Here is a 20,014-nt window from a genome sequence, read left to right as displayed (position 1 = left end):
TAAGATTAAATTAGGTTGTGAACTTAACTTTCTTACTGTCTTAATATTTAAGCTTTTTATTTTACTTTTTTGGTTTTTTGAGACTGATTTTCTGTTTAACAGTCCTGGCTGTCCTGAAACTCGATTTGTAGACCATTCTGGCCAGAATTCACATAGATCTGCCTGCCTCTGCCTCCTAAGTGTTGGGATTAAAGTGTATGCTACCATGCCTAGTTCAAGATCTCTTTCTTTAAGCACTGGATAATTCACTTTAAAAAATATTATTTTTTAAAAAATAATTAAAATAATAAAATAATTTTAAAAATTATTTATTTATTATGTATATATACAATATTCTGTCTGTGTATATGTCTGCAGGTCAGAAGAGGGTACCAGACCTCATTACAGATGGTTGTGAGCCACCATGTGGTTGCTGGGAATTGAACTCAGGACCTTTGGAAGAGCAGGCGGTGCTCTTAACCGCTGAGCCATCTCTCCAGCCCCTGGATAATTCACTTTTCATAATGTAAAACTGACTATATCTTGTTTTCAATTAAGACTTGTCACAGTTTATATTATTTATTCTGCTCCTGGTTAGCAATTTAAATGTGTGTTGTCTCTGATTCTGGAGATGGAAGGGTAGGTGGATTCCAACCTTTCTTGTACTATTGCTTGAACCTGGTTGAATATACTTAAAATACTTTTCATTATGTTTTATTTATGTGTATGTTCAGAATTGGTGCATGTGCCATTTCACACTTGTGGAGATCAGAGGACAACTTGTGGGAATTGGTTCTCTCCTTCTACCATGTGAATCCCCGAATTAAACTGGGGGCAGTACTTTCATCTGCTGAGCTATCTCCTGGACCCCTGCTATATATATATCTGTAAGATATATAGAGGTTAATTTATATCTTTATAAGAGAGATGTTGTTTAACAGATCTGTACTTAACTCAGTGATATAGTAGATACTCTCCATTCTCTTTTTACAAGCTGTGTTGTCAAACACAGAATTACTCCCATCAGTTGAGTTATAGACTTGCTAAGGATCACTTTATTACAGTGTGCTTTGTAATTGCATAATATTGATTTGTATAAACAATGAAATATGATTGCAAGTCAAAGATTTTTTTATTTCTTTGCAAACTAGGTTAACTACCCTAGAAAGACTAAATTAAGGTATCAATAAGGAGATAAGTACACTTCTATAAATATATATGTATATACATACATACAAGTTGGTTTATAAACTGATGGGTTTCATTATAGCGTTTTCATAAGGGTATACCATTATACTTTGCTCATTTTCATCTTCCCCAACTGCAACTTTTTTGATATTTTGAGACAGACTTTCTCTGTGTAGCCCTGGCTGTCCTGGAACTTCTTATGTAGATCACGCTGGCCTTGAACTCACAGACATCCACCTGCCTCCGGAGTGCTGGGATTAAAAGTGTGCATTACCCCCCACCGCCAGCCTACTGCAGTTTTTTTTTTTTTTAAATGGGAGAATCTTCATTAGGTCTTTGGCAATTATCTTTTATGTTTTTACTTTGCTTTTTAAAGAAATCAAAACTGGAAATTGTAGATAAATTATGGGTGTGGTTTTTATAAGATTACACTTCGTGTATTTTTCTTTTAAGATTTTATTTATTATATATACAGTGTTCTGTCTGCATGTGCACCTGCAGATCAGAAGAGGGCATCAGATCTCATAGATGGTTGTGAGCCACCATGTGGTTGCTGGGTCTTGAACTCAGGACCTCTGGAAGAGCAGACACTGCTCTTAACCCCTGAGCCATCTCTCCAGCCCCACTTCATTTATTTGTAACTCCAAAGGCCTTTCTCAAAAAATTGATAAAAGAATATACATTTAAGGAGCTTGAAATGAAGCTGAATTGGTAGAAAGCTTGCCTATTGTTTGTGAGGCCCTAGATTTAACCTCTAGCACCCCATAAACCAGACATGGTGATACAGGCCTGAGGTCCTAAGCAGTCCAGAGGTAGAGGCAAGAAGATCAGAAAGTTAAGGTCATCTTTGGCTTCATAGCAAGTTCAGAACCAACCTGGGCCTTTAATCAGAGAAAGAAAAAAAATGTATATTTAAGGTTGGGGATATAGCTCAGTGGTAGAATGCTTGTCCATCATTTGCCTAAGCCTTGGGTTTAATTATGTTTGTTTTCCATTGTGGTAGCAGAATTACCTGTGAAAAATCGACAGAGAGGAAATATTGATTTCTGTCTACTGTTTCAGTCTGATTTTTTGACTCTGTTGTTTCTTGGCTTATATAGTGAGACAGAACATCATTGTAGAGAAGGCTTGGAGCACAGCTGCTTACCTCATGATGGCAGGAAGCAGAGCAAGAAAGGGTGCAGAGACAACTTGACCTGATCAGCCTAAGTCCCCCATGTTTCTCTCACCTTCCAAGAGCCTGTCAGGAAACCATCAGTGCTTAAAATCCCCATCCAAGATGACCCAGTGGGTCAAGGTGCTTGCCACCGAGCATGATGGCCTGAGTTGTTCTTTGAGACTCAGGTGGTAGAAGAAGAGAAACAGTTCCCACAGCTTGTTCTCTGACTTTCACACGCCCACCATAGTGCATGTGTACCTCCACACACATGTACACACACACCCTCGTGCCTGCAAAAATACATATATAGGTAAATACAGGTAATACATTAAAACAGCCAAATAGTGGTGGTGCACACTTTTAATCCTAACACTTGGGATCAGAAGCAGGTGGATCTCTGAGTTTGAGGCCAACCTGATTTTATACACACACATACACACATATACACTCATATATATATATATATATATATACACACACACACACACACACACACACACACACACATACAGTTCCAGGATAGCCAGGTCTATACAGAGAAACCCCATCTTGGAAAAAAATCAAACCAAAATCACCACCGTCTGTTGATGAGGTCAGAGCTCTTTTGATCCACCACTTTCCAAAGCCCCATCTTTGAACATGGCTGAAATGGGTACCAAGTTGTCAGTACAGTTTGGGAAATCTTTTTGGTTCAAATTATAATAAATTCTTAGTATTACCAAAATTTTTTCTTTTGCTGCTTTTGTAAAATTTAAAAAGATTTATTTTGCTTAATGTGTTTTAGTGTTTGCCTACGTATGTCGTGAGTGGTGTGCATACCTGTGCCCTCAGGTCAGAAGAAGGCATCTGGTCCCCTGAACCTGTGAGCCACCATGTGGGTGCTAGGGACTGAACCTGGGCTCTCTGCAAGAGCAACAAGTGCTCTTAACTGATGAGCCATCCCTCCAGTCCCTACTTATATTATTTATAGCACAGGGTTCAAAGCAGGATTTCCTGTCACTTAGCAGAATCAAAGGTGGAAGTGTTGAAGAGTTCCTCCCAGGCACATGGAGGTCGAAAGAACACCCCTTCCTCAGGATGTCAGCTGGGAAATGGCCCCTGACAGAGGGCTCCACAGACACTCAGATGCCATTATTCCCTTTAAGGCGAACAGTGAGAAGGGACCACACCCAGCTTTGGTTAGAGGAGCAAAGTTTAGACATTCTAAAAATGCCGGTATTACAGTACTCTCGCTTTAGTGGCTCCTAATGCCCCTTCTGCTTTAAAGGTCTTCTATCCTTTCTGCTCTTATTGCTGATTCTTTTTTTTTTTTTAAGATTTATTTATTTATTATGTATACAACATTCCTTCCATGTGTATGTTTGTATGCCAGAAGAGGGCACCAGATCTCATTATAGATGGCTGTGAACCACCATGTGGTTGCTGGGAATTGAACTCAGGACCTCTCGAAGAGCTGTCAGTGCTCTTAACCTCTGAGCCATCTCTTCAGCCCTTATTGCTGATTCTTACAGTAGTTCCAATATGCGTCTTTATCAAAGTCTGATGGTAACACCTTTGCCCACATTTAGTCCAATCTACAACTTTGAAGAGACAGTAAGACCCTGTCTCAACCCGTGCTGTACAGCACTCATTGTGGTAGAAAACCAGTGTTTATTTTCTTTAATTAAAAGAAAGTTATGTGTATATCTATGTGTATGTGAGTGCAGCTGCCCGCAGGTGTCCCTAGTGTTATAGGTGGCGTGCCTGACATGGGTGTTGGGAACTGAACTTGGGTCCTCTGCAAGAGTAGTACAAACTCTAAACCTTTAAGTTGTTTCTCCAGCCTCAGAGTGTTTTTATAACCCAGTGTCTGAGAGACAGGAGAATAATTGAGTTCAGGATTGCCATGCCCACTTGTATTTACGTGGGCTAGAGGATCTTGATTCTGTTCATACCCCTAAGTGCTTTAACCTGTGAGCTGTCTCTGTAGCCCGGTGGTTCTCAACTTTCCTAATGCAACCCTTTAATACAGTTCCTTATGTTGTGGTGACCCCATTTCATTACGGGGGCTGGAGAGATGGCTCAGAGGTTAAGAACGCTGGTTGCTCTTCCAGAGGTCCTGAATTAATTCCCAGCAACCATATATTGATTTCCAACTATCTGTAATGAGATCTGGTGCCCTCTTCTGACATGTAGGTGTGCATACAGACAGAACATTGTATACATAATAAATAAATCTTTTAAAAAATCATTTTTTTGCTACTCTAGTGAATCATATTGTAACTATTTTCCGATGGTTTTAGTCTCCCCCGGTGAAAGAGTCTTTCAGCTCCCAAAGGGTTGTGGCTCACAGGTTGAGAACTTCTGCTCTAGTCCCTCTTCTGTTTGCAGTGCTGGGAGTGAAAACCATTGAGTTTCATCCCTGGCCATGAAAGTTTCCTAAAATAAAAAATTTTAAACAGGACATATGGCTAGCAGGATGACCCAGCAACAAGGTCCTCAGCCCGATTCATTTGTTTCATTTGTTTTCTGTAGTTCACACTAGGGTTTCAGTGTTCTTCAGGCTTCAGGAGAGGCTTCGGTAGCTGTGCTGTCTAAAATTTAACAAACAACAAAATTCATTCTTTTCTTGTTATGTAGCCTAAGCCGGCTTTCAACGTAAACCAAACTTTGGCTTCAGACTAAGAGAGATCCTCCTGCCTGTATAGCGTGAAGGCATAGGCTACCACGCCTGACCCAAAATTCATTCTTAACTTTTGAATATTCCATAGCAGGAATATTACCTGTATAACTGGTCTATTTGATCCATTGTTAAACAGTAAAGATAACATCCTAGAAAATTAGTCTGCAGCAGTCCCACCTTAACGCACAGGGACAAATGCCCTGGTGGAAACCTGAAACCCTTTCTAGCTTACCTGACCACTGTGGCTGTTAGTTCTTGTAGTTCAGGTGTGAGAGTAAAACCAGCACCTCCCCCCCCTTTTTTTTTAAAGATTTATTTATTTATTTTGTATACAGTGTTCTGTCTACATGTATGCCTGCAGGCCAGAAGAGGGTACCAGATTTCATTACAGATGGTTGTGAGCCACCATGTGGTTGCTGGGAATTGAACTCAGGACCTCTGGAAGAACAATCAGTGCTCTTAACCTCTGAGCCATCTCTCCAGCTCCCCCCCCCCTTTTTTTATAGCTTCATAGGAGGCCTATCTTGGCAACCTCAGCATAACAAATTTTAGCAAATTCAGTATACAGGTTTTTTTTTTTTTCTCCTTTCTGTATTAACTTAGGAACTTCACCTTTTCACTTAGAGGATACACTTTACAGCTTCTCCTTGTACCCCAGTTGGCTGACATCATTCCTCTTGGGTTTGGAGCCAGTAAGAAAAATGAGTGAGGAAGCCAGAGTACTGCGGTGCCGCCAGCAGTCAGTGCTCACCAAGAGGACTGCTAAGTAACAGGTGTCGGTATGAGGGAGAACTCAGAGCTGTTCACATGGAAGGTAGGACAGACTCCACGGGATGAGATTTCATCAGCTTGCTTAGAACAACATGCAATTTAAAACTTTAAGAATTACTTCTTCCTGGACTTTTCTACTGAGTAATTTTCAGACCATAGTTGAATGAAAGTAACTACGTCTGTGGAAAGCAAAATCATAACTAAAAATAGAAGGTAAGGGGGCTGGTGAGATGGCTCAGAGGTTAGGAGCACTGGCTGCTCTTCTAGAGGTCCTGAGTTCAATTCCCAGAACCCACATCCATCTATAATGAAATTTGGTGCCCTCTTCTGGACTGGAGGCATATGTACAGGTGGAACACTGTTTACGTAATAAATAAATTCATTAAAGAGAGAGAGAGAGAGAGAGAGAGAGAGAGAGAGAGAGAGAAGGTGACTGTGCAGGAAGAAAGCAAAGAGCTACTTAGCAATGAGAACCTTGGTAACATGCAAAGTTAATACACCAAACTGAGAAGAAAGCCCTTCGCTGACTCCTAGATTCTATGACTGCTATAAAATGCAAGAAGTGTGTCCCAGGAGGATCCCATGGCTTGTGTCAGTTCTGTCAGAAAAGGTATACAGTATAGCAGCATGGGTGTGGGCACTACTGCACACTTGGTTGTTGAAAGGGCTGGCTGAATAAGCTCTGCCTCTGTAGGGCTCCATTTCACCCAGTCCCCCAAATCTGCTTACAGTTTGCAGCGGCAGATGAAGCTTTCCAGTAGAGGGGCACAAGGAGTGTCCCAGTGTGTTCATACCTAGTATACTTGCTTGCTTGTTTTATTGTTTGTTTTGGTTTTTTGAGGCAGGGTCTTTCTATGTAGGCTGTCTTGGACCTAAGTGTGTCCTTTTCACTAAGGCCCAAGTGTTTCACACATTAGTATAATACCAACAGATCTGCTTTTTTTTTCTTTTGAGATAGGGTCTCACTATATATCCTCAGCTGGCCTAGAACTTGTTACATAGAGCAGGCTGGCCTCTTTCACAGATACCCACCTGCCTCTGCTTTCTAAGTGCTGGATTAAAGGCATGTGCCACCATGCTTGGCACAAATCTATATTACCATGTGAAATAGTCAGCCTTGGCCTTGGCTATCCTGTTAGGGGAGCATCTAGGATGGTTTCACCCCCCAGTTAATCACCTTCCACAGCAGCGGTGGAGATTTGTCATAGAGATGACCTGCCTTTTGTTGTCATTCACCTCTCCATTTAACTGTTTAGGTTTTTATAACTTTCTAGAAGTTCAGAAGCCTAGATCTGACTTTCCCTAAGAACTCTGGCTGTATATAAATCTTTCCCCCCTACTTTTGATAGCTCCGTGGTTAAGAGCACTTGCTGTTCTTGTAGAGGACCTCTGTTTCATTCCTGGCACTTAACAGTTTGTAACTCCAATTCCAGGGGATCCAACGTTCTCTCCTGGCCTCCTGAGCACTGGCTATGCACATGGTACATGGACATTCATGCAAGTGAAACACTCATATACATAAAATAAAATTTAAAACGTTAAAATGAAAAGACAGTGCTAGAAGGGACTGGGGCTTAGTTCAGGTGGTAAAGTACCTACCTGTAATGCACGAAGTACCCTTAGTTAGAGTCCCAGTACCACAGAAACTGGGCATCGTGGCCAGTGACTCAGAAGTGTAAAGGGTTTATATCATTTTACAGCTTGTAGCCCATTATCCAGGGAAGTCAGGGCAGAAACTCAAAGCAGAGGTCTACAGGCAGGAATTGATACAGAGGTCATAGAGAAACACTACTTACTGGCTTGCTCAGCTTGCTTTCTTATAGTACCCAGGACCACCAGCCCAGGATGATACTGCCCACAGTGAGTTTGGCCCTCCCACATGTAAATTGAGAAGCAAGACAGATTCTCAGCTTAGTTTATGACTCCCTTGGGAGTTGAATGACCATTTCATAGGGGTCACCTAAGATTCCGAAAGCACAGATATTTATATTTTGATTTATAACAACAAAACTACAATTATGAAATAGCAACAAAAATAATTTTATGGTTGGGGGTCATCATAGCATGAGGAATTGTATTAAAGGGTTACAGTATTAGGAAGGTTGAGAACCACAGAATCAAGAAAATGCACTGAAGACTTGGGTATAGGCAGATCTATCTGGGATGGGCATTTCCTCAGTTGACGTTCTCTCTTCACAAATAACTCTGGCTTGTGTCAAGTTGGCATAAACTGTCAGTACAATTACTCTTCTACTCTTTGATACTGCAGTATTAATTCCCATACCCCAGGATTCTGTTGAAGCAGAGCCTGACCCTCAGTAGATTCATTGCATTCTCTAGTCTTTGTTTTGTCTTGTTTGGTTTGGTTTTTCAAGACAGGGTTTCTCAGTGTCTTGGCTGTCCTGGAACTCACTTTGTAGACCAGACTAGCCTTGAACACAGAGATCTGCCTGCCTTTGCCTCCGCAGTGCTGGAATTAAAGGCCACTACCACTCAGCTTTCATTCTCCAGCCTTAGCTGTTCTGTTATATAGACTAAGTCAGTAGAGCAGAATGGTTAGGAATATGTATTTGTGGGTTTTTTGTTTTTGTTTGTTTGTTTGTGTTTTTCAAGATAGGATTTCTCTTTTTGTAGCTTTGTTAGTCCTGGAGCTTGCTCTGTAGATCAAGCCTCTGCCTCCTGAGTGCCAGCATTAAAGGCATTTACCACCACCTCTTGGCAGGAATATGCGTTTGGAATCAGGTCTCTTTATCCCAGACCTTTGGAAAAACTGTGTGACTTGAAGTGGGTTAATAACTCTCATAATCCCTTCATTTTTTTCATCTGTAAGTAAGAATAGTAGCTACTTTACAAGGTGTTATATATTAGCTTTGTAGGGCTATCAGAACAATATAGACTGTGATTTGAATAATAGAAACTTTCTTCAAATTCTGAAAGCTTGAAGTCAAGAGCAAGGCGCTAGTAGATTTGATTGCTTCTGAAGTCTGTGTCCCCGGATTCAGGAGGCTGCCTTCTTGCTGTGTCCTTATGTGGTCTCTGCATCTACCTTCTTGTCTGCCTTCCCTCTTCCCTCTCTTCTTTGTCTCATTGTTCGGATGTCCTCTTATAAAAAAAACACACTAGTCTGGTTGTATTAGGCAAATTCTAATGACCCAATGTAAGTCAAATATAATTTAGATGGCTCAGTGAGGATAGGAACTTGCTACCAAGCCTAATGACCTGAGTTTTGTCCTTGGGAACATGGTAGAGAGAAGCAACTCTCCTAAATTGTCATCCGAGCTTCGCATGTGCCATGGGCTCTCTCTCTCTTTCTCTGTTACACACACACACACACACACTCACACACACACACACACAAAATAATTATAATTTTAAGAGAGGTTAAATTTAATTACTCTTTAAACTTCTGGTCTTAAGTATATTATTCAGAGTGCTGGGGGTTGATTAGGGTTTCAACACATAAACCCTAAAAGCTATAAATAAACTTCATTTCAAAATTATTAGATTTTATAGGAAGTTGTAAAACATTTATACAAGAAGGGATTGAAGTGATGGCTTGGCAGTTAAGATCACTTCTAGAGTACCTCAGGTTCAGTTCCCAGTACCTACATAGTCTGTCCAGCTGGCTGTCTAAGGAATCTGATGTTTTCTCTTGGCCTTTACAAGCCATGTATGCGCATGGTGCACAAACATGAATACACACAAATAAATTAATTAAAAATAATATAAGGAGCTTCCATCCATGCATCCTTCCCTACCCCATTCAAATTATGAAATTTGAATATAGTATGAGAACCAGAAAGTTGAATTAATGCACACAAATTCTTTTTTTTTTTTTGTGATGTTGAGGCTCAAACATAGGGCCTCATGAATACTTAACATTTGCTCTGCTGCTGAACTATACCTCCAGCACAGTCAGCAGAATTGTTTCAGAGTATACATTACTCAGGTATCATTTGTGTGCACACATGTATACTTACAAAGGCATGTTGACATGCTTCTGAACAGTTACTTTGTTTTAGTAGCATTTGTGACCATGCAAATCAAAGTGCAGCACTGTGCTGACCACAGGTGCTTCCTGACACCTCTTTGTAGTCATGACTATGCTTCTCTGTCAGAGCCAAGCCCTGACCCACTCAGCTGTTTTCTGTCTTCAGTGATTGTGTTGGAGTTAATGTTTAAAATACCATGTGAAGTTTAAATTAAGGCTAACTCTTGCTTGTGGATATCTAAATATTTAAGGACTGTTTACTGCAAGACTTTTATTCTAAATTTCTATAATTAGTCTGTTAAATTGCTTTTGCACTTTTGTCAGAAATCAAATGGATGCCTTAATATGGGTTTGTTTTTTATCAACTGTGCAAATTAAATAAAGAGCTAAAAGTGGAATGTCGTGTTTATGCAAGTGCTGCATGAATGTTGAATGTTAGTGTTATTACAGTAAATGAATGAATGATGGCTTGTTGCTATGCTAAGACTCAGAGTCAGGGCCTCATGTAGTCTACTGTTGCCCTATCCCATAACTTTATATTTTATTAAGCTTTTACTAGTGTATATTTGTGCCCATGTGAATGTATGACACAAGCTTGTGGGTGCCTGTAGAGGACAGAGAGGGCATTAGAGTCACAGGTGGTTGGTTGTAAGCTGCCTTACATCGGTGCTGGGAACTGAACTCAAGTCCTAGAACACCAGGAAGTGCACTTTAACTGGTGCGCTTTTTTTTTTTTTTTTTTTTTTTGAGGGGCATGTGGTTTTCGAGACAGGGTTTCTCTTTGTTGTCCTGGAACTCACTCTGTAGACCAGGCTGGTCTTTCACACAGAGATCTACTTGCCTCTGCCTCCAGAGTGCTGGAGGGGGATTAAAGTCGTGTGCCACTTCTCCTTCTCCTCTTCCTTCTCCTCCCCCATAATTTTTAATGCCCATATAGCCTAAAGACTAAAGCTTTACATTATAAAAAATAATGTAAAAAAAAGTCTTTAAACAGATCTACAGCAATGAGGACAGTGACCTCTAATTGTAACAATACATATAAATATTTTGATCAGAGGTAGAAATGTATAATGTAATATGATAAAAATAACTTAAAATTGCATTAACATACAAAATATCTTAAGCAGAGGTAGAAAGATACATACATACAACTTGACAAAATAACTTTTCATTTGTATACAAATATTGTAAACAGAAATAGGAGCATACTCAATGTAACAAATATAATTTGAATTTGTATCGATAGGCGAATTATCTTAGAAAGGACTAAAAAGATAATTTTACATATGTATCAGTATACAAGAATCTATACCAAAGTAAATTGTCTATAACTAATAGTTCTAAAAAGTTCTGTAACAATTGTAGACAGACTCTGAGTAGTGGGTTGGGTTTTTCTGAAGTTCTTATTTGAAGTTCTGGCTGGAGTTTGTAAGAAGGTGGACCGTCTCAGCTAGCCAAGTTGGAATCATCTTGAGCAGTTGGTAGTCCAAAGCTGATCTTTGGGTGGTATTTATTGGCTCAATGGCATATGAGGTGGAATTGTTGAGGGACCAGGTGGTTAAGTTTGGGTTCTGGCCACGTTGGGTGCCAAAATTTAGGTGTAATGAAAAAAGTACATGAGACCCCAGAATAAAGGGTAATAAATATTTATTTGGGAAAAAATTCACAGTAAGGGTAGAGCTCTATGGGTGCTGGAAGGTGTGAACAGAACTCTGACCATCACCCGAGATTAGAGGACATGCGTCCCATTTGCGCTTAACAATCCATACATAGTAGTACCTCAGACCACGTCCTTATTAGCTTGTACCCAAAAGGCTATTGCCTGAAAGAATTCCCACAATACTCCCCCTACTTTTTTATTTTGTAGACTAAACACTAGGGTTGGTAGAATGCTTGCCTTAACATGCACAAAGTCCAGGTTTCAGTGTAAGCACCTGATGTGTGTCTATTGGATTCCCCAGACTGGGTTTATGGATAGCTGTGAAATACCACATGAGCACTGGGAATCGAAGTTGGGTCCTCTGCAAGAATAACAAGTACTCTTTTTTTTTTGTGTGTGTGTGTTTCTTTTATTTATTCATTAAAGATTTCTGTCTCTTCCCCGCCACCGCCTCCCATTTCCCTCCCCTTCCCCTCGTCAGCCCAAAGAGCAATCAGGGTTCCCTGCCCTGTGGGAAGTCCAAGGACCACCCACCTCCATCCAGGTCTAGTAAGGTGAGCATCCAAACTGCCTAGGCTCCCACAAAGCCAGTACGTGTAGTAGGATCAAAAACCCATTGCCGTTGTTCTTGAGTTCTCAGTAGTCCTCATTGTCCACTATGTTCAGCGAGTCCGGTTTTATCCCAGGCTTTTTCAGACCCAGGCCAGCTGGCCTTGGTGAGTTCCCGATAGAACATCCCCATTGTCTCAGTGTGTGGGTGCACCCCTCGCAGTCCTGAGTTCCTTGCTCGTGCTCTGTCTCCTTCTGCTCCTGATTTGGACCTTGAGATTTCTGTCCGGTGCTCCAATGTGGGTCTCTGTCTCAGTCTCCTTTCATCTCCTGATGAAGGCTAATATTTAGGAGGATGCCTATATGTTTTTCTTTGGGTTCTCCTTATTTAGCTTCTCTAGGATCACTAATTATAGGCTCAGGCTTTATTTATGGCTAGAAACCAAATATGAGTGAGTACATCCCATGTTCCTCTTTTTGGGTCTGGCTTACCTCACTCAGGTTAGTGTTTTCTATTTCCATCCATTTGCATGCAAAATTCAAGAAGTCCTTGTTTTTTACTGCTGAGTAGTACTCTAATATGTATATATTCCATACTTTCTTCATCCATTCTTCCATGGAAGGGCTTCTTGGTTGTTTCCAGGTTCTGGCTATTACAAACAATGCTGCTATGAACATAGTAGAGCATATACTTTTGTTGTATGATAAGGCCTCTCTTGGGTGTATTCCCAAGAGTGGTATTGCTGGGTCCAGGGGTAAGTTGATCCCGAATTTCCTGAGAAACCGCCACACTGCTTTCCAAAGTGGTTGCACAAGTTTGCATTCCCACCAGCAATGGATGAGTGTACCCCTTTCTCCACAGCCTCTCCAGCAAAGGCTGTCATTGGTAACAAGTACTCTTAACCATGAAGCCATTTCTTCATTGGCAGGAATATACTTTTAATAGGAGGGCGTACTGTACCCAAGTAATATTCCAAGATGGATGGCTTCCAGAGCATTCATCTTTAGGTATCATTGTACATTCATGCTTATTTTCTGTTTTTTTTTCCATCACAAAGTTTACTGGCAATCTCTTTGTATACAGTCCATATATAGTTTGTGTATAGGTCAGGGGACAACTCTGGAGTCAGTTTTTTCTGTTACATGTGGGTTTGGGGGATCCAAGTCCGATCACTGTGCCTGCACAACAGGTCCCTTAGCCCATCAGGCTATCTCACTGGTCCTCAATAATGTTGCTTGTTTTCCCCTTCATTTTTATTTTATGTGCCTCTGCAGACACTGCAGAGTGCAGAAGAGGGCATCAGATTCCCTGGAACTGAAGTTACAGGAGGTTGTGAGCCACCTAGTATAGAGCTGGGTCCTCTATAAGAGCAGCAAGGGCTTGTAACTGCTGAGCCATCTCTCCAACCCTAATAATGTCATTTATAATTGTTTAATTTTGCTTTTGTGGAGGTGAGACAGTACAGCGGACTAAACCCATCTGTCTGTCTGTTTGTTTGTTTGTTTTGAGACAGAGTCTCATTCTCTTCTAGCTTGGCTGGCCTGGAACTTTTACATAGACAAGGCTGCCTGCCTCTGCCTTTCAAGTGCTGGGATTAAAGGTGTGCACTACCACACCTAGCACTTATTTATATTTTAAATTGTTGACTGAGGTTTTCTGTCCTGCCCAGTTCCCGCAGTCATTAAGTCCCAAAGAAATCACACAGAGGTCTACATTAGTTATAAACTGATTGGCCCATTAGCTCAGGCTTCTTATTAACTCTTATAACTTATATTAGCCCATTATTCTAGTATATGTTAGCCACATGGCTTGGTACCTTTTTCAGCGAGGCAGTCACATCTTGCTTCTTCTGTGGGGGGCTCACAACTGCAGAAAAAGCTTCTTCCCAGAATACTCTTGTTCTCCTTGACCCATCTCTACTTCCTCTCTGATTGTCCCGCCTAGACTTCCTGTGTGGTTACTGTCCAATTAGCATTTATTTAAAATATAATTGATAGAATACAGATCATTCTCCCACATCATTAAATGTCTTTGAATACTTGCTTGTAGTTTTCAGGGTTTATCTTTTTTTTCTTTTTTTGGTTTTTCAAGACAAGGTTTCTCTGTGTATCTCCAGCTGTTCTGGAACTTACTCTGTAGACCAGGCTGGCCTCAAACTCAAAGAGATCTGCTTGCTTCTGCCTCTCTGAATGCTGGGATTAAAGGCATGTACCACCACTGCCCAACATTTTTTTTAAATAATATTTATTTATTTATTATGTATACAATATTCTGTCTGTGTGTATGCCTGCTGGTCAGAAGAGGGCACCAGACCCCATTACAGATGGTTGTGAGTCACCATGTGGATGCTGGGAATTGAACTCAGGACCTTTGGAAGAGCAGGCAATGCTCTTAACCTCTGAGCCATCTCTCCAGCCCCCAACATTTGTTAATCTTTCTTTTCTTTTCTTTTCTTTTCTCTCTCTCTCTTTCTCTTTCTTTCTTTCTTTCTTTCCCCAGTTCTCTCTCCCTCTTCTCCCTCCCGCTCCTCCCTTTTTCCTTATCCCATCCCCCATCTGCTCCTCAGAGAGGTTCAGACCTCTCCTGGGAAGTCAGTTAAGTGTTCATTGTTCTTAAAGAATGACTTCAGCACACGTGAGCACGCTCTTGAAGGGAAGACCTGTACATGTATAAGGCACATGAAGTTATCAGTAAGTAGAGAGTTCGAACATGGAGGACACAGTGCTGTAGTTGAGTACCTTTTTTTTTAAATTTCTTTTTTCTAATAAACCAGAGCAAACTTTATTCCAGGAAAAAAGTGAAAAATTAAAAAAATAAATCTCTATGGGGCACAAAAAGCTTATAAGTTAGCTGAGACCACAGCCAGAGATGGATTTGTAAGGCTGTGGCAAAGGCCAGTTTTTTAACTCCTTTTTTAATAGCAAGTATTAGACAATAACAAGAGAATTTTACAGTCTCAAGATAAAACTCAGATACAAATTGCCCTTCTTTGCAATTTCCATTAGCCGAGTTTTTCAGTTAAACTAGTGTTTGTATTTAGTGCATTGTTTTTCCCTGGAGTTGAGTACCTTTCATCTTGGCTTGGAGGGGCTGTAAAGCTGCCTCTTGACTCCTAATCTGACTTAGACATTATAATCAACAGGCCTCTTGCATACTTTTGCTGTCATCTTAAATGAGAACTTCTAACTATTTAAAAATCATTTTCCTTCCAGGGGCCACTCAACAGTGAGTCTTCCAACCAGAGTTTATGCAGCGTGGGGTCCTTGAGTGATAAAGAAGTAGAGGTAAGGAGCCGTACCTAAACAATACTGTTTTCATTTTTATACCTTTAGTCTGGACTCTGGGTAGCACACATAAATCCAGGAATGTCAGTAGAGTTGTGTGCTCTTGTCTTGGTGCAGCTTTGATGCAGCCTGTCACAGGTTTATTATCATAACCATTCGTAGGTCTTGTCTTTGTCCATTTTACTTCTGGTTTTTTTTTTTTTTTTGAGGGGGGCAGTTGGTTAGGAGGGCTTAGTTTTTCAATAAAGAGATTTGTAGTTCTATGGGTTGACATGTGTCCTTTAAAAATACTTTTTTTGTTGTTTGTTTGAGACAAGTCATTGTCATTATTATTATTATTATTATTATTATTATTATTATTATTATTATTATTTTGGTTTTTCGCTGTAGCCTTGGAGCCTGTCCTGGAACTAGCTCTAGACCAGGCTGGCTTCGAACTCACAGAGATCTGCCTTTCTCTACCTCCTGAGCGCTGTGATTAAAGGAAATGTGAAAATTTGCCAACATTCTAATTGTGATATGTATGGTATTTCAGACTCCTGAGAAAAAGCAGAATGACCAGCGAAATCGGAAAAGAAAAGCTGAACCATATGAAACTAGCCAAGGTAGTAATCATTTCACACTGAAACCCAGGGTTCTTGTGCACTTGGAATTGTCTAACTCCCAGCAAGTAATTAGTGTTTATACAGGGATTCCCCGACAACAGGTTTATATATCTTAGGGAGTATCTGGCTGTTGCAGACTTGCCCTTTGATACATACCTAATAAAACAGAATCAAGTCTTTGGGGACTTTTGTTTTCCCTATGTACTTGAATGGTTTTCTTACAGGTTTTTCCTCAGACCAAACAAGAATTATGTGGGAAAGAGGGTACATTGGGGTTTAACTATGAAATTTGTTAGTAGTAGCAGTACTGGTAGCAGCTAGAAATGGTTTCATCTGCAGGACTGCTCTTCCATTAGAGCCTACTGGGATGAAATTTGTAACAGTGATAGCTACATATACATACAATATTATATATAATATTTATATTATATATAAATATATAATCAAGGAAAGTGTTAGATTTTCCCTGTGCTGTCTAAGGACTGGGATTCCCAATCTTTTTCTTCCCTTTTAAAAATGTATAGGTAAGTCATTCTGTCTGTGTAAGGGCAGTCTCCCAAAGTGACACAATCGTGTGAAGTGAGATCAGCTCTATAGTTCTAATGATTTGTTTTGAATTTTGGTCTCTTAAATTGGGATGTAGATTATAGAAGAATTTTGTTTCCTGATTTTGTTATGGATAAATATGTATAAAAGAAAGTTTATTGCATTTAAAACAAGCTGCATTTAAAACAAGCTGCATTTAAAACAAGTTGCATTTAAAACATTCAGTTACTTTGTAGAGGAGGTAGAGTAACCTTAGTGTACAGGTTTTATATGTTTGTTAAAAGTAAAAGTAAATCTGATTCTGGAGTTGACAGCGCTGAGATCAGTTACTGAGCTTTTACTACTTAACGCATTTCAGTGATGATGGCTTACGTGCGCATTGGAAAAACTGTACTTAACTGTGGTTTCATTTTCAGGGAAAGGCACTCCTAGGGGACATAAAATTAGTGATTACTTTGAGGTAAGTTAAATTTGGGGGTAAATAAACAACCTCCAGTGACTTTAAACAACTTAATAATCCTCTTGTTCATTTAAGGCATTAGAGAGCAATATTTGCCTTTACTGTGATCTTGCCCTTTCTGTTTCCATCTTCATCAAACTAATGCTGCCCATCTCGTAATATGAAGAAACTGCTGCTGATTTGCTAGGTGTAAACTTTGTATCATGTGTCTTGTCTGTGATGATAGAAGAATTCATGTGTGAAGTGCACTTTCTCTTGGCCAGACTAGGTTTTGTGTCTCAGTGACTAAGGTATAATGGCGTGAATCTCCTTTGGTCCTTTCCCTTAGCCTAGTGGAATATGTCATAAGCTCAGCGACTCATTGTTAAGTGGGTTACTAAAGATGACTAACACCCTCTGCACTACTCTATTTCTGCTTCATGTGTTTTGAGACCAAGAAAAAAATAAAGGCGTTCTTCTCTCATGTCTGTCCAAAACCATGCTTGCTTTCAGCTTTCTGCCCATGTTTTCTGTATATCTTGTTACATTTCTTTGAGAGCTCTTTCTCAAAAACCTCATTGAAAAGATAGATTTGGCTTACATGGCATTTTCTCTCTAGAATGAGATGTATTGACTTAAAGGGGCCATGTATAATTAAAATCTGTTTGTATATTAATCTTTTACTCTCCTTCTGAAGCATGGTACTGTTTTGAATTATTCATATCCATTTTTCCCTGTTGGCCAGTTTGCTGGGGGAAGCGGGCCAGGAACCAGCCCTGGCAGAAGTGTTCCACCAGTTGCACGATCCTCACCGCAACATTCCTTATCCAATCCCTTACCGGTAAGCACTCACCTGGAGAAATTTGGCACTGTTATATAGGAACCAGCAGCCCAGGAACACTGCAGCCGTCTCTCTTTCATTAACTACCCATGGGGAATGAGGCATGCCTATAAACCACTTACTAGATTCACGTCTTTTATTAGTAAGTCAATTCTGTATAAGAGCTAATCTATTCTTTGATTCTTAAATTGCCTTTAAGCCTGTCTAGTTCACTAGTCTGTCAAGGAAGTCATTTCAAGCCAAACGTTGGGTTCTAAACCATTGCTGAATTTGAATTTCTTTTCTTCCTTTAAAAAATTTAATCAGATTCTTACATTCAGATCTTGTAGGCTTACTCACTCATGTGGTAGAAAACCTGATGCTCTGATGTATGTGAGATAGGTTTGTTTTCATCCTTTGAGATTTCAAGGTTGTAGTTTTCAGCCAGAGGCAGTTAATGCTCCCTCAGGGGACTTTTCTCTATATCTGGAATCTGTTTTGGTTGTTACAACTAGGGCATGGGGAAGCATAGGAGGACAGAGGCTAGGGGTGCTGTAAGCATTCCTGTAAAGTCAGGTTAGCACAGCCCTGAGGCAAAGTATTAGCTCACCTAAAAGTCAGTAGTAGTGTTGATGCTGGTACTTGCTGAACTAACTAATGTAGGCTTTTGTATTAATTTATTCTAGCACCTTTTGATAATTTGTTGACATTTAACTGTCCATAATGTGACCAGTGTGTTTTTATCTGGGATCTTAGGAGTTGGGGTAAAAGTAAATATAAAGGTTTTTTTTGTTGTTGTTGTTGTTTTTAAGAGGTTGGAGTGCAACTTAATAGTAGAACGCTTTACCTAGAATTTGCAAGGCCCTGGGTTCAATCGACAGTATGGCTTTAACTTTGCCTAATGTAGTTTTGTAGCCCAAGCAGTTTAACAAGTAAAGGCTTACTCTGCCAATCCTTGGCAAAACTGAATGGTTTTCTGTAATAAAGTTGCTACATGGCCTAATAGCTCCTGCCTGCTCTTTGTTTCTGCCTACGTGTCTCCCCTACAGCAACAGTCATGCAGGCTTTCTTGAGCACTGTGAGCATTCTTCTACTCAGGGCCTTTGTATCATTATTCTCTTTTCTAGAACTATTCTTTGGCAGATACCAGCAACTTCTTTAACAGGATGTTGCTCAAAAATGACCTTAACAGAGTAGTCTCCCCTGCCCAGCTTCTCTAAAATAGCATTTCCTCACACATGGTCACTCTGTCTCCAATCTTGCTTTAATTTCTGTGTGTGCGCGCATGCGTGCGTGATATGCATGTACTCATGAATGTAGGTGTGTGGTTGCCACAGCTGCAGGATGGGTGGTCTGTCCTAACCTTAGAGGTTGTTTGAGATAGGATCTCACCAGCACTACATGTGCAGGTCATCTGACCTGAGCTTCTGGATAGTCTGTCCCTGCTTTTCATCTCTATAGGAGTACTGGGATGACAGAAGCTCCTTAGCCATGCACAACATTTTTGAGGGTATCGGGATTTGAATTCAGGTCATCACATTTGCGTGGCAAGTCCTTCTGCCCATTTAGCCGTTGCTCCACCCTGTCTCTGTTGCTCTGTCTCTCAGTTTCTCTCCCTCTACCTCCTTCTTTCACCTCCATCCACAAAGTTTGTTATATCCTTAATTTTTTAAACTGATTTCTATTTTTATAAGAATACAAATGCAGTAGTCTATAGTTTTCATAAATTGTAACAACATAAGGAACCAACCATTACTAGTCTTAAAATATCACCATTGTGTTCCTTGCCACTTTAGCCCTTTCTCTCCACAGGCATAGCTGTTCTCCATAGGAGGAGTCATACAGTATGAATTGTTGTGTTTGGCTACTTTTTTCAGTATTACCTTTCTGAGATTTATTCATCTTGTCTTGTTTATTGTAGATCATTCATTGTTTTTAGTGTGTAGTAGTACAGTTTTACATTTTCTCTCTGTGTGTGAGAGTATACCTACTTTTCCGTGTGTGTGCGTACATGTGAAGGCCAGGAGGCAGTCTTGGATGATGTCATTCCTCATGTGCCATTCATTTGTTTTGAGACATGATCACTCACTGGGCTGGAACTTGCCAAGTAGGTTTAGACTGGCTGACAGCGATCTCTCTGTCCCCATCTATCCAGTTTTGGAATTACACGTGTGTACCACCGTGGCCATTTTTACACACACAGGCTTGCATACTCAGCTGTGCACGCATGCAAGCACATCACAGAATGTGAGGACAACTTGAGGGAGTTGGTTCTATCCTTCTCTCAGATGGCTTCAGAAGGTGAAACTTGGCTTCAGGTGTCCTGTGCCTTTCTCTCCCTGCCCCTTCAGTTTTGTCTT

At 40.4% G+C, this 20,014-nt stretch overlaps 1 protein-coding gene across 7 annotated transcripts in view; it reads left to right on the top strand.

Moving 5' to 3' along the window:
- The window catches only part of Tlk2 (tousled like kinase 2), a 97,821-nt gene that overhangs the window by 7,200 nt on the left and 70,607 nt on the right, over positions 1 to 20,014 (top strand). For 4 of the 7 annotated variants that reach the window (XM_041635840.1, XM_041635839.1, XM_041635837.1 and 1 more), the window contains exons 3-6: positions 15,173 to 15,244; positions 15,780 to 15,849; positions 16,812 to 16,855; positions 17,580 to 17,675. In XM_041635840.1, coding sequence (XP_041491774.1) covers positions 15,173 to 15,244; positions 15,780 to 15,849; positions 16,812 to 16,855; positions 17,580 to 17,675 — 282 coding nt within the window. The remainder of the gene's footprint in view (positions 1 to 15,172; positions 15,245 to 15,779; positions 15,850 to 16,811; positions 16,856 to 17,579; positions 17,676 to 20,014) is intronic. The other 3 variants (XM_041635841.1, XM_041635838.1, XM_041635843.1) reach the window with 2 other exon arrangements.

The sequence above is a fragment of the Microtus oregoni genome, unplaced genomic scaffold (assembly GCF_018167655.1).
Source record: "Microtus oregoni isolate MIOR12 unplaced genomic scaffold, Mior012 000048F_ref0000485, whole genome shotgun sequence".
Classification (NCBI taxonomy): Eukaryota; Metazoa; Chordata; class Mammalia; order Rodentia; family Cricetidae; genus Microtus; species Microtus oregoni.
The sequence above is the reverse complement of the archived record's forward strand: the minus strand, read 5'-3'. Positions and strand labels throughout refer to the sequence as shown.